Source organism: Emys orbicularis, chromosome 7 (assembly GCF_028017835.1).
Source record: "Emys orbicularis isolate rEmyOrb1 chromosome 7, rEmyOrb1.hap1, whole genome shotgun sequence".
Lineage (NCBI taxonomy): Eukaryota > Metazoa > Chordata > Testudines > Emydidae > Emys > Emys orbicularis.
This window is the reverse complement of record NC_088689.1, coordinates 64,285,557-64,313,475: the sequence shown is the minus strand read 5'-3', so window position 1 is coordinate 64,313,475 and position 27,919 is coordinate 64,285,557. Positions and strand designations below refer to the sequence as shown.

The 27,919-nt window shown below is 38.1% G+C and overlaps 1 protein-coding gene across 11 annotated transcripts in view; it reads right to left on the bottom strand.

Moving 5' to 3' along the window:
- The window catches only part of KCNMA1 (potassium calcium-activated channel subfamily M alpha 1), an 898,072-nt gene that overhangs the window by 95,452 nt on the left and 774,701 nt on the right, over positions 1-27,919 (bottom strand). The window contains exon 19 of one of the 11 annotated variants that reach the window (XM_065407331.1): positions 26,529-26,702. The exons of the other annotated variants lie outside the window; for them this stretch is intronic. Within the exon in view, the coding sequence (XP_065263403.1) occupies positions 26,529-26,702 (174 nt within the window). The remainder of the gene's footprint in view (positions 1-26,528; positions 26,703-27,919) is intronic. 11 annotated transcript variants of the gene reach the window in all.

Genomic DNA, 27,919 nt, shown 5'->3' with positions numbered 1-27,919 from the left:
AATTTGCTTTTAATGCATACACAGGACTCCCTTGTTCTTTATTTGATATAAAGTCAGTCCAAATCATATGGACTCACCACTTAAGAGATTAAAGGAAATAACCATGCACAATGTTGCTTGCAGAAATCACCTACAAATAATGTTTCTCTCTGCCAGTAAATAAAAGCTCAAAGTTCATCTAAATTAATGTGCCCCCCTGGGGCTAGAAAACGTTTATAAGAAATTCAGTAACATAGTACAAGTGGAGTGCATTTTTATACCTTTTTCACTAGTATAAGAAGCTCTGTACCCAGTAGGAGCATTTGTAAAGTCTTATTTTGATATAGACTAGCTGTAATGATATTATATACAGAAATATTTCTATTAACAGTGCAAAATGCTATAAAAAAGTATTTTTCCAAGCCTTCAGGTGGTTAAAATGAGTTATGCTTGCTGTTTCAAATGTAAAAGGTAAGTCCAATGAGGATCTTTCATCCTACATGGTCTAGCATTTGCTTTCTCCAACCTTACCAGATGTTACTATCATACTGGCCAATTGTAAAACTAGGCCTTATTATTATTATTACCTTCCAGAATGACGATCTCCACAGCTGGATTTCCTGACAAAGTGTACAGTTTCTTTTAGTGTTGTACCTACAATAAACAAGCTCTTTTCTTCATTAAGTGCCCATCATCTTTATGCCGTATTACTGTCTGTGTTCACCTGCAATGTTCTAGGGTTACATGGCTCACAAGTTAATACCTATTAGCAAAGCCCTCGGAGACACCTCATTTCTGTACTAAAGCCATGCCTTGCTCAAGCAAGGGAGCCATTTATTTTCATTGTGGCAATGAAAGATCACCTATTTTAAACATGTCACATTTGAATCGGGATTTTGTTTTTAAATGAAATCTGTATGCAAAGAGTTTATAGTGCATCTGCAGTTTGGAAATGCAGTTTTATTCCCTAAACATGTATGTGTGTGGGTGGGGATTGGGGGGGGGGGGGAGAGGGAGGGGAGAATTGTCTGAAGCTGAAATATACAAATGGTGTGTAATGGAGACCATTACCTATGGCTTGGTTCCCAAAAGTGTTGCAATGCTAACTCACAGGTGGATTCTTAGTCACAAGTAGGATATAAACCATATTTAATTATTAGCTTTAATATATTCTATTAATTTCCTGTATATTTAAAGAAAGTAAATCTAGCAAAACTTTTAGTTAAGCTATAAAATATCATTTTCATTTCATGGTTCCTGTTTCTGCATGAGAGGAATAAAAATTAAAATAAAAGGGAATCTTAAATTTACTCGCTTTCATGAAAGACAACTGTATTTGAGTAACAGGCTGTGATTTATAACAACTGAACACTAATGCTATACATTTGACCTACTGCTTCTGCTAATGAGAATGTGGCCCTATTTTTAATATTTTCAATTTATTTAATGCTGTGGGAGTTGTATTACAATACAGTCATACTATATTAATGCAGACCTTCTTTACCAGCTTTCATGAAAGTACAGACAAGTTCAGGAATTCAACACAGAATTTTATAGAATGTGAACTCAATCCAGCCTTTGAGTTCTCATAAAATTCAAAAACTTGTTTTTGCACATCCCTAAGTATAACACTTAATGTACTGTTGTAACAACCCAGTGCTCGCTTGTCTAATAGGCACAGAATCTAACAGTTTTACAGTTCGGGAAGACTCAGTGCTAGAAAAATGTCAGGCAAGTCTAATGAGGCTTCAGATATTCTGGTTTATGCTGGAGTTTAATTTGAAGTTACACTGATGTTCTAACATGTTTTCTTATTCTTGAGTAAAAAGGATTCATTATTTCAATGACATAACCTCCAGACAATGTTCCATGAATTGATTTAAGATGTGCTGGTAATTTTAACAGCCTTAATGCAGAGCCGAACATCTGTAACAACATATTACTTGACTTTTATCCTCATTTAGTTTTTAAGCCAAATAAAGGAAATGTCTTCCAGAAACATTGGACAAGTTCATAACTTTTCTTTTATTATTTTGTTACTATTTTTTTAAATACATCGGTCTCTTTCATTGCCTCTGCAAGGTCACTAACAACATAGTTTATGGGTGCTTCCCTTTTGTGGATCCCCAAAATGAGCTGGATTATCTAACAACCTTTCAGCTACCAAATACTTCATGAAATGGAACACCTAGTAAACTCATTGTCTAGAATGTAAGTGTTTGAAAGCAAATAAAACATAAGAAAGATAAAACATCAACCACCCAGAAACATTAGTTACTATCTTGTTTAAGTTATTAATCACCACATCTCAAGAAACCCACATCTGTAAGCACTTAACAGAGCATTAGTAATGTCATTTTCACATTGAAAACACTCAAACTGTAAAACCATGCACAAACCAATCTGTACTGCCTTATGCATCCAACTAAGGGGCTACCTACGGAGATCTTGGTTCAACCCAGGATTTTGAGGGTGATAGCAGTATTTTACAGGCAAACTGAGTGCCCTTTGCAATCTACAGTAGGTAGATTTTCCATGCTCAACAGAGCTCAACAAGTTAAGGTGCAGCAGCGAGGGATTGTTGGGTAGAAAGAGGCTCCCTTTACGGTTATTAACAAGTGGAACAGGTTCCGGGATTCCTTCAGTGGGCTTGGCACCAACGAGTGCATTAGTAGTTGCATTCTTGAACTGAAATGAACATTTTGGATAACTTGATCTAGCTTCATTCTTTACTTCTAAATAATAAGAAAAAATGTAAATTAATGTTTTGTGTATTAAAAAAAGGTTTCAAACCACAGGATAAATCAATTTTAATATTATGTGGAATTATAGCTTTAAAGCTTAAACTATCAGTTTCTGTAGCTGAAGTATAGGTTTATATCTGCAGCCTTATTAACATTTTCAAAAAATGGCTCTCTCTCTATATATAATCAACCCTTATAAAAGGATTATTCCATATTATCATCATATTTAAGCAATAATCCTAAAGTAAGAGTGTTTGAAGCCAAGCCTATTTCCCAAAAGTTGATAATGATCTCAAGATTTGTTAGCTTGTCTATGATGTTTATTCCCTTGAACCTGCTGAAAGTGTCAGGGAAGATACAGTACTCTGTTGCTATTAAAGTAAAGAAGGAATCAGAAAAGAGGCAAGGTCAAAAGTTTCAAACTTGTGTGCCTATAGTTATGGACTTAAATCCATATTTAAGCAACTAAATAAAAGTGGCCTGATTTTCAGAGGAGCTCAGTACTGGCAAATTTCACCAAGGTCAATGCACAGCACCTCTAAAAACAAGACCAACCAATTTAAGTGCCTGAATGTGGTTTCAGTTTGAAATTGTCAGCCTTAATCTTTCCTTTTCTAAGGAGCAGAAGGTAACTTAACAAAAACAACACATTAAATAAAACCTTTAATGAATATAACCTTCTGCAGAAGACAGGGTAAAACATGTGTCAGCCTTGCAATAAAATTATGCAGCTATGATCTCCTATTGCTGGTTTCAATCTGATGCAAAAGTAGAGAGACAAAGTGGGGGTGGGATCATATCTTATATTGGACCAGCTTCTGTTGGAAAGAGGCAAGCTTTCAAGCTTACACAGAGCTTCCTGAAGAAGAGCTCTGTGTAAGCTCAAAAACGTCTCTCTCTCACCAACAAAAGTTGGTCCAATAAGAGATATGATCCCACCCACCTTGTCTCTCTAATATCCTGGGACCAACACAGCTACGAGAATACTGCATACATTATAGAAAAGTAGGTGAATAGACCCTTGAGCTGGTAAAGGTCTATGTTGCATTATTACATTGTCATAGGTGAAGAAGGTCTGGAGGGAGGAATATATGGGCTCATCTTGCAGCACTATTTCCACCTGTTTCTACTGGTTTACAAAATTCTCCAGTAAAAGTGAATAAGCAGTAGCTCAAAGGCAGTTTCAGAGGTCAACATGTTTTTGACCTCTTTGCTCAGTTTACCGTCAGCTGGAAATGGGATACATATGAGGCACTCAGATACCTGCCAATTGTTTCCAAGAAATAAGGACTCTGTCATGATTCCAAAAAGCTTATCATACATGACCTATGACAGACTGAGTATGCACTGATCATCAAGATTCAACCACAGTGAATTGAATGAAGTACCTATTAGTCCGAGAAGGGTCTCTACATTAACGGCTTGATCCAACTCCCTTTGATGTGGATGAAAATATTTATATCAATGAAAGCTGGATCAGAACCTAACTTGCAGTATTTTTCTACTGTTTGCTATTACTAATAAAATATGGTCAAGTACTAATAGATAAGATTTCAAAGGGATCCTAAATTACTGGAAGGCAATTTGTGACCTCGATTAACTAAAATCACACACAAAACGTTGAAATGTACCACACGGAATGAATACATTCTCAGGGAATCATCAGCCTTGCATTGGACAGATTGTTGCTGTTTCTCAAACCTTATGCTTCTACTTCTGGAATTTATCCAGTGACAAATTTTCAAATAATAAAAACTATCCACATAGCCTACTTCTCTACACAGGTCCAGTGAGCCATGTGCTTATTTGAACACTTTCTGAAATACAACGATCTCATTTCAATTTTTTTTCACAGTCTATAATGGTGAAAATAATCCATAAAAAACTACCATTTTGCATCAAAACACTTGAAGTAAAAAGGAGAGAGGGAAAAATCTACCAATATGCTTCTCAAACCTTTCCAATCAACTCATGTGAGGACCAGCCCAGTTTTTTTTGGGAGACAATTCCAGGGCATAGTAGGCCTTGGGTGCTCAGATACCATGTTACTGGGTAGTATAAATGCCCATATAGATCTTATCATTAGGGATTTATCTTCTGATATTCAGCCTAGATTTTCCTTGGCTCAAATTCACTTTATGACTTCTAGCTCTACCTCGTATACCCTGATTACCCACTATACCATCAAAATAAATATTACAAACTTAGTAACCGGGGAGAAGTGAAAGAGTTCCCATTTTTAATTTAATTCTTCTAGAAACACAGAAATTACCAGACTAGAAGTCCATCTGGGAGATATTCAGATTTGGTATTTTTAGTCTAGATAGCATGGCAAAATGTACAATCCTGTGGGGCCAAATTTTCAAAAAACAGGGCACCTAACTTACATATTGAAATACATGAACAGACATAAAGAAGCAATGTTGTGGACAAAGTATATATTTGAGCCTCATGGCTAACTACTGCTGCACACATAATTAAATTTTACATGTGCAATTCCATAGTTTGCAAATTCAAGTACCTCTGTATGTGCATAAAAATACTTCTATGTGCATGAATTAAGCACGTATGTTTTAAAATGTGTCCTACTGTACAATAAAAGCTGAAATCTCTTATTTACATAATTCATTTTTTATCTGGCTAGGGTTTTTGACCTATTGCATGGACATGATACTGATTTTGATGTGACACACATATGGGGAAAATATCACTGTTAATTATATAGAGCTAAGTATGTCATTACAGACCTTCTATGCTTCAGCAGGCTTGGCACCCAACCTACTTGTATTGGGGCCTTTTCTTCTCTGAAACACTGCATAGTTTTCAAGCTAACATCATCCAGTGTAGTGTATACGTGATCAAGTCTTTATTTTGTGGTTAGCCCCAATGACTCTACCATTTGAATTAAAGAACAACCCCCTTTCACTTACAGCCAAATTAGCTCAAATTAGTAGAGGCCTGTGATTTTAGTGCTAAAAGTCAAATGCTCCATCTCTGATGATGACCACCGCATCTGTAGTGTCTGTTACCATTGCTAATTATAAAAACACAGGGCCTTTGCCATGGATCCATAAATCTGTCTTTTGTAGAGAAGATCAATGGATTTTTGAGGATTGCAGACAGAAGGGCAGTGAATGAGAGAAAATGGGAAGATAAAACTGGGATATACAGAGTGGTCATCACAAGTCAGTCAACCTTTACCACACTCAGGATTAGACAGTGTGATATTTCCTAATCTAAGCATAAGAAGCTAGCATCTCTAATACATCTGTGTGGTAACTGTAGGCAAATGTCTATTTAATGGCAACCACTTTACGTCTCTTGACCAGAAATCCTACTAGCATTATCTTAAGTGGTAATAATGCCTATCAAATGTCAAGGTATCAACTGATTTATACACAGGTTTATTTTCAAGATAGTAACATGCAGCCTCACAAAAGGTCTCAGCAAGCTGCACCCTGGGAAGAAAATACAAGGTTTTGCCTAAAGACTATATTATCAAATCATATCTGCAGATTTACTTGTTCTATTTCTATACATTATATTTGTTATAATCAAATTAATTTGAACAATAACCAGCAAATACTGAACATTTTTAAAAACAGCCCATGTGCTTAATTCCATGCCCATGGCACTCCCTGTTTTATTCTCAGCTTTAACTTAAATGTAACAAGGCAGACTACCAGTACAGTTCTTTCAAATAAATGGCTGGATCTGGCTTCAGTGTGATTTGCCTGGAAGGGGAGATAAAGATGTGTTTAAAAGAAGATGACGACGACAAACCAAAACAATACCTAAAATAAAATAAAATAAAATAATCAATTGGAATTGTTAGGCTTTCAATACCATCGCTTCATCAGAATCTAACATAGCATTTTTCCTCACAGCCAGCTATCAGATACCTTGCAGATACCTCATTTTTGGTTTCATTCTAACCCATACTACATCCTCTTAATCTCTGTAAAGGGTGATACTACATCACTATACAGATAAACCACATCAGCACTTGAAGTACAAGGAGTTTTTAGCAGTCTACCAATCCCTGGTTTGAATAACTAGTTGATTTCCCCCCCTTCAACTTTCCTTTTCTCTTAAGCAAGTTCTCCATTTATCACCAAACACAGCAATCACTGTTATTCTGTAATCTGGCATGCTTTATGAACATGCTTTATGTACCTCAAACTCCTGGGGTTGTGGAATACAACAACATGGAGCTCCCTATTGCTGAATGCAAATAATCAATATGTTGATTGAGCTTCTGGGTACCAAAATTCTTTTGGTCTGAGTGACAGTGAACATGACTTTCCTCTTTCAATTGCAAGCCTGTTTATTTTTCTACCTACCACTTTGTGAATCAGGCAACCCAAGATACCCACTGCAATTCCTCCAAACTGTCAGCTATTGCTGTGATTCCACCCAGCACCCCCTGTACAAGACAACAGATTAACCATTAGACTAGATATGTTGAAAATATACAGCTTCAACCTTTCCCCAGCTAGCTCAGAGCAATGTATAGATGATTATTTCAACCGTCAGCTGCCGCATAGACTTAAACCCCTGCACAATAACTCCTGGATTCATCTGCCCCTTGTCAAACTTGCACAGCTTTAGTTTGAGCGTACATAGTGTGGCAGTTTCACTGCGGATCTAGAATAATCCAGACGGCTGCTGTCTCTTTGTTAACAGGAAGCTAAACTGATGAGTTTGTAATGTATTTCTTATCAAAGGTAGTTTCAAAAAAGAAAATGTACCCAATCAGTTTGGGCTGGAGTTTAACATACACTGAAACATGGTTTAATCAGAACATTTGTGTTATTTGTCTGGAAAATAAATCTTATTAAATCCCTTTAAAAATCATTTTATACCAATGAATTATTTATTTTATGAATTTATAATTATGGCTTGATTTTTTTTCAGTAGCATATGCAATGAAATCATTGACTAGAGACTACAAGGCAATGGTGCCTGACTAGATACAAGAATATTAATTTCAGAAAACTGCAGAGCAGTATTTGTTTGGTGTCTGAAATGGTAATTTTGCATGAAAGGAAAGGATTGCAGCCTTGTTGCCTACGTCTTCAGAATTCATGGAGATGCATTTAATTTTTTTTGTTTGTGTAAAGGGAAACAGATATCAGGCATATTGGACAGTGCTGCCAATATAAAAGCAGATGAGGCTTACTGGCAATCAGTTTCAGTTTGTGTCACGTGCAAGAAGATAAGAAAACATAAAGATCCAAGAATGTCAGGCATGTAAGGGTTCTATATGTTTTACAAATGGCTGGAAATACTGAATGCACTTTGAACCTTTTCATAAGGTATTCTCTATGAAACAACAAGACCCAAGGAGCCAGTCACTTGGGGTTTGTTTTTTTTGGAGGCTTTTATCTTTTGACTAAAAGCATATAAAATTGATTGACCTTCAAATGAATCACTCCAACTTTTTTTTAAGCAGGCATCTGCTGTTTAAATTTTGTATTAACACTACAGTGGTCTTCCCTCTTCTAATTCTCACAGCACGAAAGTGATTGTATGAGAGCTAGATTTTTTTTTTTTTTACTTGAATGCTCTATATAAGCAGTTAACGCAACGTGTGAAATGCTGGTAGGTGGAATCCTGTTATGTATTATAGATGGCTGCTCTGATCTTCTATTAAACCAAGATAAAGTTAAAATATATGGGCTTTTAGGGTAAGGCAGGTACATACTTTGGCACAATGAAGGATATGCTGTAAAGACACTTGGTTTAACCTTAGTCTTTTGATAAAAAGAAGGCCAGGCTGAGATTTTACACTGCCTTTAAGATATTTCTTTAGGGATACAGTAACCCTCTGAGGGAACTGTAGAGCTTTGATTTTTCCTTGCTTTTCCAGTTTAATCCAAGGGCAGCATGTTATCAATGCTTTCCCACAGATACCTGTTGTTATCACTCCTACTCTCTGTTACCATAATGTCAGCAAAGCGAAGTGAGGAATTAGGTTAAGGCTGTTCATATTAAAGCCTATGGAAATCACAGAAAATATTTTTATTGAACTTAGTAGGCTTTAGATCTGGAGCATTAAGCTGTTCATATTTCATGCTTCAGGGAGCGAGCTGATGAAACAGGACAGGAAGAAAGCTTTACATACATGCACAGCATTGCACAACTGCTTGGGTGCCTATACAGACTTCGGGTATAGGACAATGCCAGAGGAAGGACGCCAGACTTGATGGGCCCGGTACAGCAAATGGTATGTTCTGACATAGTGATGTACAACATGGCGCTGCTGTATGCAGTAACCATCCTCCCTTTCCCCCGACACAGGCACACAGTGAAAACTAAGAGCTAATTTGTGAAATCCATAATCAAATCTTAATTTATAGTCAGGTTTATTTATGGTTCTCCTGAACCTTGTATGTATTATTTTTGGTTCAGATTTTAGTCCTCTCCCATTCATTTAGCTCCGTTTTTCAGATACCCCATTCCACATTGCCTTCTCATTTTACTATTCACTCTGTAACTATTTATTCAAGCCATTAAACTGTTATTGGCAAACTCTTGAATGAAAAGTTAAAAAAACCCAGAGGATATTTTCCTCTTTCGATTTAACAGTCCACGTGACTTCTCCACACATCGCAGCTATGTGAAATATCACTGGGGTCTGAAAAAGGAGCTTTTATTCCAAGACTTTTAAGATAGGGATGGGGAAAGAAGAATGATTAGACAAGGGCCAAAGTTCCAGGGATTAGAACAGAACTCCCTCAACACCTACAGGCATTCTGTTCCAGGTCCACCTCTTTTGAGAGGACTAATAAAATGAAGAGAAGCACAGAAGGCATTGCAGCTAGATAATGCTGAAACACAAATTATCCAATCAGATACATTGGGATTAAGTATCCTCTCAAGTAGATTTTACACACTGGTGTTATATAGGGTCATGTTATCCTGGTATCTTAAATGATAGGAAGGAGCAAAAGTGACAGAGAGAAATCTGCAAGTGGATCGCTCAAAGCCTGACATTGACAGCATCATGGTAAGGGATGCTTTTGATAAGGGATGCTTGATGGTTTAATGGTTACAAGTTGGTGACCGGGAGTTGAGAGATCTGGGATTTTAGTTGCAGCTATACCACTGATTTATTATGAGAACTTGATCAGGTCCCATATGCCCTGATGTTCAGTTGTGCTGAGCACTCACATCACCCATGGAAGTAAGTGGGCCAGTAATTTCTCTGTATCTCAATTTCCCTATATATAAGATAGTCATATTAATACCCCTCTTTGTGAAGTACCTTGAGATGAAAGGCACATGAAAAGAATGTGTGATAAGGATAAGTTGATATTGGTCACTTTCTTTGATGTACTGGATACACAGAGGTTTCTTCTTAATATAAAACAATATAAATATGATTTTTTACTTCTGTGCTTTTCTTCTTAAAGAAACATACAGTATAGATAAAGGAAATTGCCATTCCTTTTTGAGTGGTCCTCCGACAGTTCCTTTAAGGTGAAACATATTAAGCCAAAAGCCATGTCTTTTTTGGGTCCCTTCTTAAGAGTAGTATCATAGGGCAAACTGTAGTGTTAAGCTTTTCCACACCCATAGTTCTGGGTTTAGTGCATTGGCACAGATTGTCCTTGTCTTAATATGTTACAAGCCAAAGCATAGCACCCTTTGACCTACTGCCTAAGAGAGGGTTTTGACACCAGTTACAGAGGACATGGAGGAAGAAGTAGCAGCATTAGCAAGAATAGACTACAATTATGTCATTCTGTCAAACTGTACTAGGAATCTGTCCTGTTGTTTTTGTGAACTACACATTAATGGAGGTTGCCCCTGTGTGGCTGAATACACTGCAGAGTGATCAATCACTGTTAAGACCAGTGCAGTTCCTACATGGTCAAAAACCAAACAAAGAGTAGCCTATATTTAAAATGAGTCTCTTAAACCACACCCAGATCAGTGCCTGTGGTGTAGCTACATTAAAGTTCAGTGGGAAAAATATAATATACTTGTATGCCGGGTACTAAACTAAAAATGAGAACAGGGCCCTTGGTGATTGCTTTACTCCTCTAGATTGAGAAATCTTGTGTTTATTGTGTATAGCACATTTGACAGGAAAGAAGGTTATGTAGTGCATAGGAAAGGGATTCTGCAATATTCACATGCTTACTTCTTCATAGCAGAGCCCTATAAATCTAATCTAGACACTGGATGAAATTGTTTCCTTTCTAAGAGCAATGGGAAGTGTAGATTTCGCCCTAGAGAAACCTAATTAGAGTCATTACTTTGTTTTCCGGTGCCAAGTGTCAATTTTTATCTATTTTTTAAAATATACATTTCCAGTAAAATTCCAATCAATATCTTCTGGAATTTATAAACTGAGGAAATAACCTTTTATTTACTCTGATTATTTCAGTCTCATTTAAAGGACGCTTTAATTTGTTTGTGCTGAGGGGGTTTTCTTTAACAAATTTAATGGATATGTCCTATTAAACCATCTTACCATTCTCTTGACAGTACAAGACCGTTCAATATGGGGAGTTTCAAGAGAACTTAAGGGATTTATGGGTTTGTGCTCCTACCTTCCTTAGGCACTTCAGACAAAGCCCTGAGATATAGGGAAATTTTCATGTCTGTTTTCAAACATCTCTATTTAGAGAACTCTGCCTCGGTTCTTGCCCCAAAGTTTCCCAATGCCCCAGAGTCTCTGATTTTGCCTTTGTAGTAACATGTTTCCCACCCCAAATTTTTCCTTCCCCTTCTGCAGCTCCTTGTTGCCATATTGAAGGGCAGATAAATGACTATATCTCACAGAGACTCCCATGCTATGGTTCACATCAGCAACAAGGGGTAAGGAAAGCTTCTTGACACTTCACTCTGGCTTTCTCACTAGGATCCTGTTCTCATTCAAGTCAATGGAAAAACTCCCTTTAAGTGGAATAGGGCAAGATCAAACTCTATGACTCCAGGGTGCGCGCAGGCTGAGCTGCAACACTTTTGGGATGTAGGACTTAATAATTTTTTTCTTAATCATGTGTGGATAATATGTGTTTTTCATAAACATATATTAGCCAAGTGTAAGCTTCTGTACATGTTTATATAATACATATAGGCTTGTTGTTTTATGTACATATACATATATTGAACATATATTCAACTTGCATGTACTTTTATACAATTGCCAAGTAGCATCTGAAATATTAGAAATTGTTTTTCTCTAAACAAAATGTATTTCTTAAACTATTTTTTTTAAAAACTTACAGGATCTTGGGTCCTTCTCAGTTGCTATTTTATTTGTAAGCTAGCAGCCCCATCTGCTGGCTGTACTGAGTTTCAAGCCCCTCTGTGGTTTTACTCCCCAGCTATCCTAGAATCTATGCATAAATATATAGCAGTATTTCTCAGTTGCTGTTATACATAGAAATTTTATTATCAGAAGACAGATTTCTAGCACATTGGTTGCAGTTTAATAACACTCCATTGCCTGAAGTATGACTTTCATAAGCAGTGAATGTTAATTGTTGACAGACCAATTCTAATATGTAAAACACCATAAGTCATTGAGTAAACATCCAAATAAATCAAAAGGAATGATTATGTTGCATCAATAGCTTATTATATATGTTGACTTGATCGCTTACAGAAATAAAGTTAAATACAGTTCACAACATGAAGAAATCAGTAAAATATACCGCTAAGAAAGAGCACTCTCTTTATTAGTGATTCCAGTGATATATTTTACAGACTTCAGTATTATGATGTTATGTTGTCTTCTAAACAAACACACCTAAAATAGAAGTGTCATTTAGTAAATTTACTAATATAATGAACACCCAAGATACACATAACTAAGATTAAATCTATAAAATCATAGTAAAAAAATGGCAATCACGAAGTAAAGCTGGAACATAATTCATTGCTATGGAGTATTAGAGAAGTTCTGCATGTCATTTTTAGGTAAACGATGGCAAAAGAGAGGAGGCAAAGTAACACAATAATAATAAGAAATGGATATGTGATAGCTAACTCCGATTATAGCTGCAAAAGCAACTGCACAAAGAATTAATGCTAAAACATCTGCCAAAGTAGACTGTAGTTTGGCTACAATTGATTGTTGCGGGGGAGCAAAGGCTCACAATTTCTTAAGAGTGGAAAATAAAGTGTAAGCTAAGAAATCTAGTGGTGATAACTAATGACAACGTTACTTACAATGGTGATTTGATCTCTAACAGAAAAAGTACTCTAAAGGATGGATGTGTGTAGCAGGGATCATATTTTTCTTACAAAAACAAAACAGAATCAAGATGCCTCTGTGAAATAACAAATTACTGTTATACATTCCCACTGATTAGATCTCTAACAAAAATATTACACTGATAACACTCAAGTACCTACAGAGGGTAGGACCAGACTACTTAGTGTTGTTACATGAAGGAAATGGATGTCATTTCACAGATATCTAATGGGGAGCTAACCATAATTTTATAATATGGAGATTACATCTCTATATGGCAAACAGCAAAAAACAATGTAATACTGAAACCACTGCCAAAGTACAGTATTAGAATGGATTATTATTTTTTCTTTTGTTATTGCAGTTATGCAAGGAACTCAAACCTGCTTATTTGACTGGCCATGGGCACGAGTGGGACTATCTGGCCAAGTCACGTCTCTTCAAAAGGAGCAGATTCAGGAAGGAAAGTTCATTAAAGATCTGTGTTACATGGAACAGAGTTTGGTTTCATTAATCAAGTTGGGGTGAAAGTTTGGCCAAGAGCATCAGGAATTGAAGGAGACAAGGTGGTAGTATGGCCAAGCTGAAAACAAGGCATTGAAAGAGTGGGAGAGGAAAGGGGCAGTGTGTGTGTGTGGAATTGTGGCAGGGCACAGGATTGCCATGGAACTGAATTAGCAGCTCAGGCTGTCTAGACAGATCCTAAGAGAACACTTCAGTTCTCAGTATTACAGCTGCTAGAAAAGGCCCATATGGTCTGTAAGCACTGAGAGTTAGGTATCTGAGTATTCAAACTTAGAAACACTCATTTGCAGAGCAGGCAGCACGAGATGGGGAAAAGAAGACTGACCAAACCAACACAACAGAAGTCTATGAGGAAACCCTATAAGATCTTTGGCCACTACATAGGACCTGATCTTGCTCCCACTGAAGTGAATGGGAATTTTGCTACTTATTTCAGTGGGATCAGGAGGTCAACAGGGAGAAGCAGTAGCTGTTTCCAACACAAAGAAAGGAACTATGCTAGCTTTAATGAGATTTGTGGGTAGGGCTCCTCCCTAAAAGTAATCTATAGCAAGTGCAAACGCCACAGGATGCCAATAGGTTTAGAGTGTTGCTGCCAGATGTTTTGAGAGTGAGATTCCGAAAGCATCCAGAAATCCAGCTCTCAAGGGACACTGACAGCTGTCAAGAAAGTCATCTTCCAAGAGCATGTTGCTTGGAGTTCTAGCTCTGCAGTATTTATTTGCTCCTGTTAGAGGAGGTGGAAGAGGACAGACCAAAGAATCATGTGCTGAAGACAGGTGAAAGCTATTTTGTATACTTATAGACTTTATAATTCCTTGTGGGAAGAACCTTAAGGATATCAATATTCTCTGAGGGATATGTGGGACCTTGGAGCGGGCTGCATAAGCCTAAAGGTTCTGCTTATGCATTTCCTCAAGAAATGCCTAAGACTAGAGATGTATTGACTCAAAACCAGTTGCTGACCTATTTGGGAGGAGGAGAGTGCTTGGTGCAACTGTGGGTGAGAACTGCGGTATCAAAAGGAATCAAGCCATCAATCAAAATAAGCTTCAGCTCTTGATCTGGTCCTAGAGATGGAAACACTAGAAATCCAGAATCCAAAGACTGAACATTTAATCTTCACCCCATTGGGAGAGAATGTGCGTGCTTGGGATTACAACTGGAAAAGTCATGATAGTACCCCCTAGCAAGACAAATCTGAAGGTGTGATACCACTATAATGAGTGGAATGACTTGATATGCTGATTATCTACACCACAGGCAGGGATCCGCAACCACAGCAAAGGTGACAATTTATCGCCATGCTATCCGGGCTAGAAATTGGTATGCTTCATCTCTTCAGTGATGGTTCTGCTGGACAGGAAAGCCAAAATACAGGGGGAGAAGAAGAGGGCAGTATGGGGTGGTGATAACTGGAAGCACTCATGGAGTAAAGAGAATTGAGTATCAAATAAGATACTGTAATAAAGACCATGTGTGTGTGGAGTGGAGGAGATCTTATGCAAGAATTAAAATGATATCCTCTTAAGGAAAGCAGCAAATTTATGTTTAGCCCAGCTAAGGGAATACTAAGGATTGCAGGTGTATTTTGGATCAGGGACAGTAAATCATGGATGCACAGGACTGATAAATACATCAAAAACATGCTGAAGGGGCCAGTGCCAGTTAGTCATAAGAATAACAATATTTCATCATATAAAATGTCACAGTGATAGCAGGTAAAGAAATATGGAATCATATAAGACCAAGAAAATCCATTTTAGATCTTGGGCTTGATTCACCTTTGCCCTCCACCTTTTGTAGTCATTTACACCAGTTCAAAGCAGTGTAAGTGGTTTGCCACACAAAGTGCAGGGCAATGGTGAATTGCCAGGAAGGGTATTGTAGAGTAGATGTGAGTAGACTAGTCTATTCTATGTAAATTCTTATATTGCGCTTATCAACTTTGTATCTGTCCCCAGGGAGAAATACTACTTACATCTGAATGAGGGAAACAATAAGGCACATCCTGTTACCACAGCCAGAAGTACTACTGACTAGAGTTGTGCAAAGTATTTGTAATTAAATGCCTAAAATTTAAAGATTACATATTTTCAAAGAAACTTTTTCTTTGGCATGCAAATATTTGGAGCCAAATGGGCCCATTTTCAAGGGCCAGTTTTTGAGCACAATCAGGCCTTTTAAAAAGCAAAAATAGGTTCACATTTGCGCAGAGTTGGCTTTTGCATCAAAAATCAAGCAAAAATTCATGTTTCAGTGCAACAGTAACAAGTCAGTTTAAATAAAAAATAATTTGAAATCACATAATAGGATGAACAATTCAAAAACATTCTGCACCCAAAAATATAAAAACAAATAAAATGTGGATTTAGCACAAGTCTGCTCTTTCCCGAATAGCGGAAAACTTGTTGATTCGCTCTCTCTTTACAGTCAAAGTGAGAAGACATTAAGTGCAGGGCCAGACAAAGATAGCATTTGATACCAAAGAGGCAATCTTTGGATTTTATAATACAGAAGGAATTACTGTTTTTTTGCTAGCAGATATTAAAGTAAATGTGTACACAGTACATAGATTCCTGTAAAACATTGTTAATAGTCAGTTCCTTGATTGTAAGCTTTTCAGGGCAGGGGCTATACCTTCTTTTGTGTTTGTACAGAGATTTTGTTTGGACAGTTTTTAGTAAGACAAATTGATAGAAGAATGGATACAACACCAATTCCACTAGCTTGTGTAAACTCCACAATTATTACAAGGCCCTTTGACGATTCTGGGAATTATTTCACACATTTCAAAAGACTAACTGGATGTGGAAGCCAACAAAGTACAGCCTGTTCTGCATTGATATACACCTCGCTCCACCCTTCTGCCCTCTAAGGATGTAAGTTTAATCTTTGTATGCCAAATGAGTGCAACTGACACTTTTTACCACTTCCACTAATATCCTCACCAGTTCACATTGAATGAGCCTGATCTCTCTCTCACTCACACAGGGGAACATCAGGAATTATTCCAATGGTATTATACCAGTGTCAATAAAAACAATTAGGGGAGAAATAAATTTACCAATAACATATAGGTTTGTGGGAGTGAATTTGAATGTTACTCACAGATGGGAGGTACCCATCCCTTTTAATGTAGCAGTGCATTTATTCTTTGCTAAAATAATCTTAGTTTTAGTAGTCCATGAGGATTTACCCCCAGCTAGGCTGATATTTTACTTGATTTCTAAGTTGTGATTCACATGTCACAGCTACAATCATTATCAAAAGTTTGAGGAAGATGTCTCCTCAAATACATACTATTCAAGGAAGAGGCTAATTATAAAAGGAACTGAAAGAAGAAATAAATGAGAAATGCTAATCTGTTCTGTAAATGGTTTGCTAAAAACAGTGCAAGACCAATGATCTCATGGTATATTAACAGGAGATAACATTTGCTTCTGGTTGCCATTGTTTCCTCTAGCAGCATAGCTACCGTAATGCAAAATGCCTCTCCATATTGTACCAACTATGTCAGACGACAAACATCACCACTGGAGTTTAGAGAATAAAGATAATGCCATGCACATTGCAATGCAAATGGTGATACATTTAATGCAAACAAAATCTTTTGGACAAGAACAAACAAAGGAAATTGCATGACAAAGCTCAGAAAAGCTATAAGGTTTTCTAAGATTTCTGGTGGCAGTTCTTTCACAGGAAAGATGTTCTGTATTTCAATTAGAGTTGAAAAAGGGACTAAAAACTACAGATGATTTTTGAGCTATTTTCTTCAGAGATCTATACTTCTAATTCCAGTGGTGATATGTGTTTGACACAGTCAGTACAATATAAAGAGGCATTTTGCATTATCAATACTAGATACATTAGCAAATACATGCATGTTTGTTTATTATTCTGATTTAGATGGCTTCCCTTATAGTTCGTTATACTGCACCATATTCCATTCTGTACTGGATTTTGATCATAAAACATTGCACTTCAAGCACAATTTGGAAGACTCAAGGCCAAGAGATGTGTTTTCCTATATATTTGATTGAAAACATTCTGAATCTATGCAAATAAATTATTAAAATCTTTCCTAAGAGTAGGAAAATACTCAACCAATGACAGCTGCATCATGTGAAAAAGTATTATAATATATTAGGAATGCAGTCATTCTAGATTATGTGTTCAATTGAATTTGGAGACAATTTGAAAGGAGGGCAAGATCACACTATCAAGTGTCTCTGTGACCAGCATAAGGTTTTATGGAATAGTTTTCCACTGATTTTGGTCCAATATTAACCTAAGACCATGCCCAATCACATCACAACAAATTAGTTTCAGACACAAAATGGTAATCAAGTTGGGGGCCTATCCTGAAAGTGGAACTAAGAACTTCCCATCACTGATGTGCTTCTCAATCCTGCAGCTGTTTCTAAAAGCTTCCTCCCAAAGGCACATTTAGAACTAAATTAAATGCAACTTTGACTTAATTAACGTTATAAATGATAATGAATACAGTGTGGATTCATAAGAGACATTTACATTGTGTTGTAAAACTGATAAAAATTTAATAACTCTTTGTTAATAAGTTATGTCTCTTTAGACCCATAAAGCCTAAGGCATTCAACGCTCTAGTCTAGGGTCTAAGCTAGGTTCCTAATGCAGGTGGAACAAGGAGGCAGAAGACTGACTTGACATTTGCTCTAAGCCTGCTCTGGATCAAGCCTCTGCTTGTTCATAAGTACTTTATTTCATATAGTAAAGGTCAGAATTTGGGCTCAAGGCAGGGCTATGACAGAAATGCTCAAGTGGAAACCGAGCTGGCCCTGGCATCTGTCGCTTGAGATAGCTCAGAAGCAGGAGAGACGGAGAGCTAACTGGCTAGCATCTGTCCTACACCAAGGAGGTAACAGGAAGAATCTGCTGCCTGGTGGTAAGAAACTGTCAGGGTGAGTTTCATGACAACCAGCCACACTCAGGAAATAAAAATGCAAACATAATTTCCATGTCACCTTGCATAAGGTCCTCTGCTAAACTCACTCCACAGGATGCAGACAGCATCTTTCCTAGCTTGTCCCCATCAAGGCAAGCCCCTCACTAGTCACTTCCCTGTGACCCTGGTAAGAAACACTACCCAATGGAAAGGCCTAAAGGAATTAAAAAAGACTTTTTGGTCTCTTTTCCTCCCCTCTCAACTCTTCAAAAAAGATTTGCTGCTAAACTTAGCAGTGCCTGAGTCCTGTGTTGAAGCTACTGTATGTATTTCTTTGCTGCACAGACATCATGAGTCAGGCAGAGCACCCTCACACCAGCCCACTGGTAAACACTGCGCCACAAAACTCATTTGAAAAGGCATCTGTTTCATTATTCATATATTCTGGTCATGTAGAACAACTAGTCAGGTTGTCTTGCTTTTACTATTCTACTGGTTGACAAGGAACAGCTGGGTTGTTGTTTTTTTCTGCTCCTGCATTTCTACAAATCACTATTAATCTATATCCTCATATTATCCTCAAATTAACGGAAAGCCAAATCATTTAGCATTGCTCAGGTTTAAATTAAAATATGCACCTATAAAAAGGATTCATTTTCCATCTTTATGAGCATCCAACACTGATTGTGTACTGGAAGTCAGATATTTGAAAAACATTGTTTCATCTTACTTTTTTGTCTTGTAATTAGTCTAAAATAACAAGTAATATTTAAACTATTGGTTAATATCCTTTAAGCTGGATGAGAGCAAGGTGTGGTGAGAGAGCTAAACTCTATGTTGCTAAACTTTAGAGACAGCACACTATATGATTTTAAACTTCTAATTCTTTTTTTATCTGAACATATGCACCATGTGCGCACGCATGCACACAAACACACTGCACATAGTGTGCAAGGAACAAAGATCACACTGGTACAAGGTTTAGTTCATACAGTATGTATCCAGGATTGGTCCAGTAATGGAAAAACACTGCTAGACTGAGGGACCAGTGATAATTTTAAGGTCAGCTAACTCATGAACTAGAAATGAATGCCCTAGGCCACACAAATGCTGAGCTTCTTGTACATGTGCATCAACAGACTCGCTCACATGTACTCTTTCACATCCCTCTTTCAAACATGCACACATATGGACAGCAACTATTTGCTCTTAAAAGAGGGACAAAAACTTCAGAGCAGCAGTGTCTTCTCCCTTTTGCACTCTCTCTTATAAACAATATAGAGTATATAGGGCTGGAATTATTTTCCCTTCTGTTCACTGATACTAAATAATTCTTTACAACCACTGGTTTTGTCTGAAAGCATTCACACTGCTCTGCCAAAACATTCCTAACCTTGAGAAAGCAGGCCTTACACAATCACTTCATTCTGAGCACCATCCTGCTTTTACTTCCTACTTTAATTCTTGTATGACTTTTGTATTGAATATCTCATATTTCCAACATTTCAGAGTATGTAGATTCACGATTTTAGCTCCAGCTTTTGTTTTCAGTGGCCACTAAAATCTTGTGAATGAAGAGGGATAGAAGATGGCAGACTGATTGATATGATTCTAAAGTCCAAAGCCTCATTATCATCGCAGAGGACCGGTATACCATTCCAAGCACTGGACCAGTGACCAGAAAGAAAATATTTCAACGTCTGCATGTACCTCTAGCTATATATTAGGAAGTTAGTGAGGGAGGAAATATACTGAGGCAGTGGTGGAAGGATTACGCAAAAGCAGTAAGTGCAAATGTCTAGCATGTGATAGAGGTGCAGACAACTAGGCTGAGAACTGGTTCAGAGAAATCATTGTTCCAACATTCAGCTCTGGAATGATGATTAAAACTCTATCAGTGGGGGCAGCTTCAGGCAGTACAGCATGACAGCCTACAAAAATATACAAATGGAGCTAGGGGGAAAATCATCCCACCCCCCCAAAAAACCCTTAAGCATAAAACCAAAGAGTAATTATGGGGTTCTTATATGTCTGAAATATACATCTCATGGAAACTGGTTTTGTGGTTTGCAAGAACTCCAGGGGCCTGGGACTACTATCAAGAATGCCCTGCCTCCAGCACCTACAAACTCAGGTGCCACAGTGAGGAGCATAGTATAAGAACCTACATAGAACAGAACAGCACTGGGACCTACATAGGTATTTTCCCTTTGTGTCATTTCTTTCCATTGTCTTGTTTTGCATACTTAAAAGGGCATTTAGGTGACATCAGCTTTGTTGACAGTAACTTAGTCTGTGCATAGAGCTAATGAAAATAAATTGGTTTTGTTTATTATCCAGTAGCACTAAAGATTACATTTAAGATGCTGTGCTGTATGGTGCCTTGATTTTTATTGTGCTGGACTTTTTACCATAATTATGTTATTTAAAATTGATTATTTCCTTGGTAAAATTGAATGCTTATTATAACATACATAAGTATGTTTTAAAATTATTTCTAGGATTTTTGAAGAAGATGCGTACAATCCTGTAGATTTATCTAGGGGAAACATCACACACATTTTGGCCCTCAGTTACACAAGAATAGATCCAGAGTAACTCTATCAATTTCAATAGTAACTGAAGGAAAAATTTGTCCCACTGGAGGAAGGAATAATTTTTTTGGAAATAGCTTTATGTAAGTCAATTTCCTCCCCACAGAGTGGTTCACTGGGTTACTTCACAAATGTTGGATATTCGTGACAAACACTGCATGATTTGTCTTCTCTCTGGGTTTGAATTAATAAGCTTTTTATTGTGTCACTATGCCCTCATTTTAATTGTCCTTTTATATTAGTCTCATTAAAGGAATGTCAGGATAGAACAAGCTAACACTAACATTCTCCAACACAGAGCGGTTGGGTCATTTCATAAAACCGAGTTAGAAAAACATACCCATCTTATCATAATTACTTGCTCAACACCTAACAAGCATATCCTGGGGGATCTAAATCAAATCCATCTTTCCTCCCTCAACAGATCCCATCAATTTCCCCCCTCAACCTCTCCTTTCCCAATACACTGATAGCATATAATCTGCTTTTTGTGCAATACAGAGAGCAGACAGCATGAGCAGAGAGAGGGTCACTGGGCCATGTGGAGGGGAAAGGTGTCTATGGGGTAACAATAATAATAATACTAGTATCCCCAACAGCACATGCACCTCTATCCCTTCTGTGGCTGTAGTGAAGCTCACACAGCTGGGGAAGGCGTCTGGAGAACAGCATAGTATCCGGCATATTCCCTTTCAGAGCAGTGTAAGTTACATGAAATCTGGATCATAAGTTATGGCTGCCTTGAGCAGCACTAACTCCTCAGACCATAGCTTTTCCATGCTACAGAGGGGGTATACATTAGTGTCTAGCAAGGGAAATCCATTGCCATTATAGAATGAAATAACCATGCTACTACTGATGCATGCTCCATGTCACAGCAAGCATGGGCCAGCATGGCTCCTAGCCCTCCACAAGAGCAGGTATTTCTGTCCTTAGGCTGTTTCATGGATGAAATGGCAGCAGACTAGGAACTGTGGATTTTAGGCATCAAGTCCCGCCTTTTAACATGGAAAGCAGAGGATCTGGACCTCAGACAGCAGCCACTCCCACGCAATGATATGTGCACTCATTTAGAAGTCACTGAATCATTAATATTCCAAATAAGAGGAACAAAAAACTACGCCTCCTTCTTACTGCCCAGAGGTTTTAATCTAACTGGTCAGTTAGGAACCCAGGATTTCAAAGTTTAATCAGTTTGGTAAACCTAGGCAAAGACATGCATCTTCTAACTATAACCCACTGGTCAATACGTGTTACGTGTTCCTCTTTGTGCCTGATCCACAGAAGATGTCAATCTGTTACAACCCCGGTTACAGAGCCTGGCTCTTTAGTTCAAGCTGCTGAGACCCATGCTTTTCTTTGTAGGTCCCCAATCCAGGATGGTAGCCAAGATTGCTGTGATCACACAAATATTTCTAAACATAGCCAGGTGCATGCTGAAGTGTATTTCCCGAGAAACGGAATTACACAGATATCGACCCACTTCCATGAATGCCCTTCCTTGAGCACCTGCAAGCCTAGATACCATGGAGATGGGCATGGTAAAATAACCTACACAGATTAGAGCAGAGCAGTAAACCTTTACTCTTGGACCATCGATTTCTGAGGAATATCAGTCATACTGTGATTTGGAGATAGTGAGATGGTCCTTAGGTTAGCCTGTTCCTCTTCCATTTAGGACTTTGTACATAGTAACTAATTCTGTGAACATCACCCAATAATCTGTTCCATCAAGGAAGTGGTTTCTTCCTTCTGAATTAGCCCAGGTTTCCAGGTGCCACTCTTCACCTCAGTGTTGCTGCACCTCCAAACCAAGATTTGGAAGCAACACTGAATTGCCGTATAGTGTTTCTACCTACAAAATGCAGCTAAAACAAAAAAACAAACAAAAAACTGCTGCTCACCTTATATCTCCCTACATTTGCAAAAAAACACCTCTTTCCTTTTAGATGGTTCCCACCAATACCAAAAGAGATTTTAGTGTATTTATAGCTAATCAAAATGTGATTTTCATAAACTGAAAGTTCAGTAAAATTCAGTCTAGTAAATAAACAGAGAAATAATCTCTTTCACTTACAGTGCAACATATACTGTAAACTCCACTTCCTCTACAGGGGCATACAATTAGCACACAAAACTCCTATGTACATCAATGAATATGTAACTTGATACAGCCATAAGCTTCTACTTAGCACCAGATTCCTATAAACACGGTTAATTCTCATAACCATTATTCACTGTTTGAAGACACGACAGACAATGGTCTCTGATTTTATTTACCTTGAAAATGGAAAGCCTGCTTTTAAAAATAAAATATAAATAAAATAAAATAAAAACACATTAAGCAATCTTAGAAGCACACCAGCTCAACAGGGGAACCATGACCAAAGCAAGCCCTGTAATAGTATAATGACCTTTAACGAGTGTCTTGGGAAACAATACAGTTCTAGCATAAAAGACAAAGGGCAAAACTCATCATGGCTGCACTGACACTAATTCAAAATGATTTTCTGAACAACTAAAGAATGTAAGAGAGGTAATCTGATCTACCAATCTGACCTCACTTTGATTCCAGGGCCCTGCTGCTGCCATTTCTAATTGTCAAACACTCTAAATTTCACATCTGCTCATATTTAATGAAAAGCCGACTCTCACCACCATTCTTTGAGTTAACTAGCTCTGTCAAGATGGGCATCATCTGACCCCTCTGCACAGCAAAGAAAACATGGTGATTTCTATTGAAGCCCTGCCAGTGGAATTTTGTGTGTGAGAGTGTGTGTGTGTATGTATATATACAAAAGAAAGGCCTACGCTGGTTTGTTAAGGGCTTGAATTGATATTGATTTTTCTTACTTATTATTAACGGTCAAAGGTGAGTGGTCTCACATGGGGAAGAATGAGATCTCTTGATTTGATGGAGTGACGACGGGGGGGAAAAGGCCGATGAAACAGAGGATTCTAAAAATCCCTAAAGCTGTCAATATCCCTTAGATTTCAGAATGCAACATGGGTCTAACATGTTTCCAAAAGTGGTGCTGTTGAGGGCAATGATATCATACACAGGATGTTTTTGGTTGAATAGGCAATGAAATCAAAACCAGGGTTTTTCCCCTCTACAGCCTTAAGTGAACTGGAAAGCTACACTAACTCTTCAAATTAGGGTTTCTCTTTGCTTGCCAGATGATACTAATGGTAGAAATGTCACCCATTTGTAGGGGACGTATTCATTTAGTGCTGTCTGTTTGCTGTTAACAGCCGTGCAAGGACTCAACCACATAATCTCTTTGCACGAGACTGCATTAATGTAAAAAATATTGTGTGCTGTGTTGCAGAGACTAAGAGATTATATAAGTAAATGCGTCTGCAGTAACTCTCGGTACTGGAAGATTCTTATTCACTGTTCTAAGCACAGGGAAGTTAGTTTTACTGTACACGGTAGTGACACAGGGCTCAATAAAGGGTGCAACCTCTTAGTATAGAGCAAAGGAGTTACTAGTGGAAATTGTCACCCATTGGAGGTGATGCATTAGAGATGACTAACTGGAAAAAGAAGTGAGGTTTTTTACCCTTGAAAGCTTATGCCCAAATAAATCTGTTAGTCTTTAAGGTGCCACCGGGCACCTTGTTGTTTTTGTGGATACAGACTAACACGGCTACCCCCTGATACTTGGAAAAAGAAAGACACAACAGCTATGCTGCATGCTCCTTATGGCTGTATGTAGAGTACATACAGGTCAAATCCCCCCAGCATGCGTATAAATAACAGTGTAGATGGTGAGACATTGCTTGGGTGAGTTGAGTAAAGACACGCCTAAAGCCTTAGGGTACACACCCTACACAGCTCTCTACATGCCAAAGCAACACCTCCCTCATCTATACTGCTATTTGAGCAGTGTAGTGTCCCACTGCCTCCCTACTGCTCAAGTCTTTCCCCATTGCAGGGAAAGACTCTAGCAGTGGGGAAAGGCTCTGGCAGGGAGGTGGGAGGCGGTGGGGAAGGGGGAGACAGCGGGGAAGGGCTCCAGTGGTACCCCACTGCCAGAGCCTTTCCATGCCATAGGGAGCTGCTGGAGCCTTTCTCTGCTGCATCTCCCCTGCCAGAGCCTTTCATTGACATGTGTAGCTACATGCTGCAATGTGGACACAGCCTCTGTTTCACTGTGGCATGTAGCCCACATATCGCTGCCAGTGGTGTGCAGTATAAACATAGCCTCAGAGTGTTTATACCTACACCACTGGTACACAGAGAGGGTTTGCATCACCAAGAAACCCCACTAGATAAAACTTCAAATGACAAGGCTTTTACAATTATGTGCCAAGAGTCTGTCTCTCTGGATCAATGGATCACAGACCAAAATAGCTGGAGCTAAGGCATTCAGCAGGTGTGACTAAACACTGTATTTATGTTGTATCAAAAAGCTACTGGATGCAACATCCACTAATCCCATTGTACTCAGCACTTGGTGGAGTTCCTGTGTGCCATGCCATACATCTCAGGTGATTGCTCTTCCTGATCAAAACTATGTCTTTCCTACCAGATACTCTGATTTTGCCCATCCATTTGGATAGGGAGAAAGAAAACAATCCCTGCCTGAGACATAGTTTTGCCTGTTATGGATATTTGAACAGGGTGGCAGTTATTGTCAATAATAATCTTCCTCGACTGCTTACAAATCACTGAAGGAACAGTTGTGCTCAGGCTCCCAATAATGTAGTTAACAATCACTTGCATTGCTCCTCCCTCTTTGCTCTATGTCTTCAGAAGAGCATTTGTGGTTTGTTCATGATAGGTGCTAATCACTGTCACCTGCTAGAGGTGCATTTTTAAAGAGTGACACGCTCCCCCTCTATTCAGGGGTACTTTGCGATGGACTACGTGACAGGAGCTCGCGTCAGGGTAGAGCAGCTTATGATGAAATAGCTCTACACTGGGTACATCCATCTCTACTAAGCCTTCTGGGGTGTCCGTCTTGAATGAGGACTTCCTTCCTTGCAGCAAATGAAGGGTTACAAAGAGCAAGGCTAATGGGAAAAAAACAAAAACAACCCCAGCTTCAGCTACAAATTGTATCCTCTGTTGGAGACTTCCACTGCCTACTGTATGCCATTCAACCACACTGCTATCATAACTGCCCACTGAATTTATAGGTTTTTTTTTAAAACCAGTTTGTAGTCACAGATTTAGACACAGACTCCCCCCCCCCCCATTAATAAGGCATTTACTTTACTGTGTAATTAATGACAATTTATACTGTATGCATGAAATAAAAACAAAAACATCACCAAGCTGCACTATTAAGGTCCCACATGCTGCCGCAAAGACGCACTATTTAAGAAGCACATTAAGCAAATTAATTAATAAATTAAATGTTGGTATTAAAAAACCCCAAACCAGATCATACATAAATATAGAGCTATATTAAAACTAATTCTGAAAAAAGCATCAGCCCAGTAAAACTCACAGAACTACAATGTACAACACAAGACAGGGATGATACCACAGACACCACAGACATGGAACAGCATGTGTTGGTGTTAAAACTTACAGGCACGTAAACTGGTGGAGCAATCATTAACAGAGACAGAAGAAAGTGGGAAGGCTCTCTCAAGGGTGTCCATGTTACTATGTACACTGCCTGACATGCAAGAGCAGTCACGCTCAGAGCGTCCGCAATCAAAACAACATGCCAGTTTCATTCTCTTGTAGATGGACATCTTGGCTATAACCATATGTTGGATGGGAGGAGAGGAAGAGCAGCAGGTTAATGGCAAGGTTATATATATATAACAAGGCAGCTGGAAGGTAACTTAAGGGATTTAATACAGGCCTTAGTTTATGTTTAACAGTCTTGACCCAGGAAAAAAATGCAATGTGATTATTGATAACAGTTTGGCTGCACATCAAAAGTAGGGAAAAGATAAATTACTCTTTATATTCTCCCTAAGTCTTATAGGGTGACCACAGACATAGGGAAGAATTGCTAATTACAATCAGATTTTTGGATTAAAAAAAGAACAAAAGTAAAAACAGAAAATCCTAACAACATTTTTTTCCCCTGGCACAATTAACACTGCTGGGCCAAAAAGAGAGAGAAAAATGTAAAGATGTTAATCAATCATATAATTTGGACCTACATTGCTTGTGGCAAACATCAAAGTTATTTAAAAAAAAAAACAGACAGAGAGCCTCTCAAAAGTGCTAATAATTTCTCAGTATTAAACAGTGCCTGAGAAGTTTCTTTGTTGCATTAAATTACATGTTATTGGAGAGTTACAAGACATCTTCACAAAACTTCCTGAAAGATTTAGTGACTTTACATTATGCCTTCAGGAACTGAAATTGACTCTCGACAGAATACCAAAATTTGTTCACATGAGAGATTCAGCTAATAATGGCAAATATGCTTGACATTAAAGTCAATTCACAAATAAGGCATCACCAAAAGCACACAGAACATTGGTCCATTGGAACATGCTGAACCAATCATCGGCATATTTTCTGCTCCAAGTGGAACTGTGATTGAACATCACAACTGTCTTCAGATGTCAATTCAGAAAGCAAATAAATAAATGCTTACTTAGAAACCAACTCAAAAAGATGTGCTAGCATCAGCAAAATCCATTTGTATCTTTTAAGCAATGGACCCAAAACGGTGATACTATCTTCGATGTGTATTTGCTATAAACGTAACACGTTTAATTTAAAAATTACTCGAAAGTATCATTGCCCAATTTTATCTTATTCACAATTTGAATCTGAAGATGAAAATAAATGCCACTTGAAAATAGTTTCAGATGTTGCACTGAACCATTATTGTTGGTAATGCCTTAGCATGAACTGGCTTAGTTATACTGCCACTTAAACAGAACATTGACAGCCAAAAGCAAAACCTTCAAATATAAAAGTAGCCAAAAAGGTAACGTTTCTTTGGCCTGT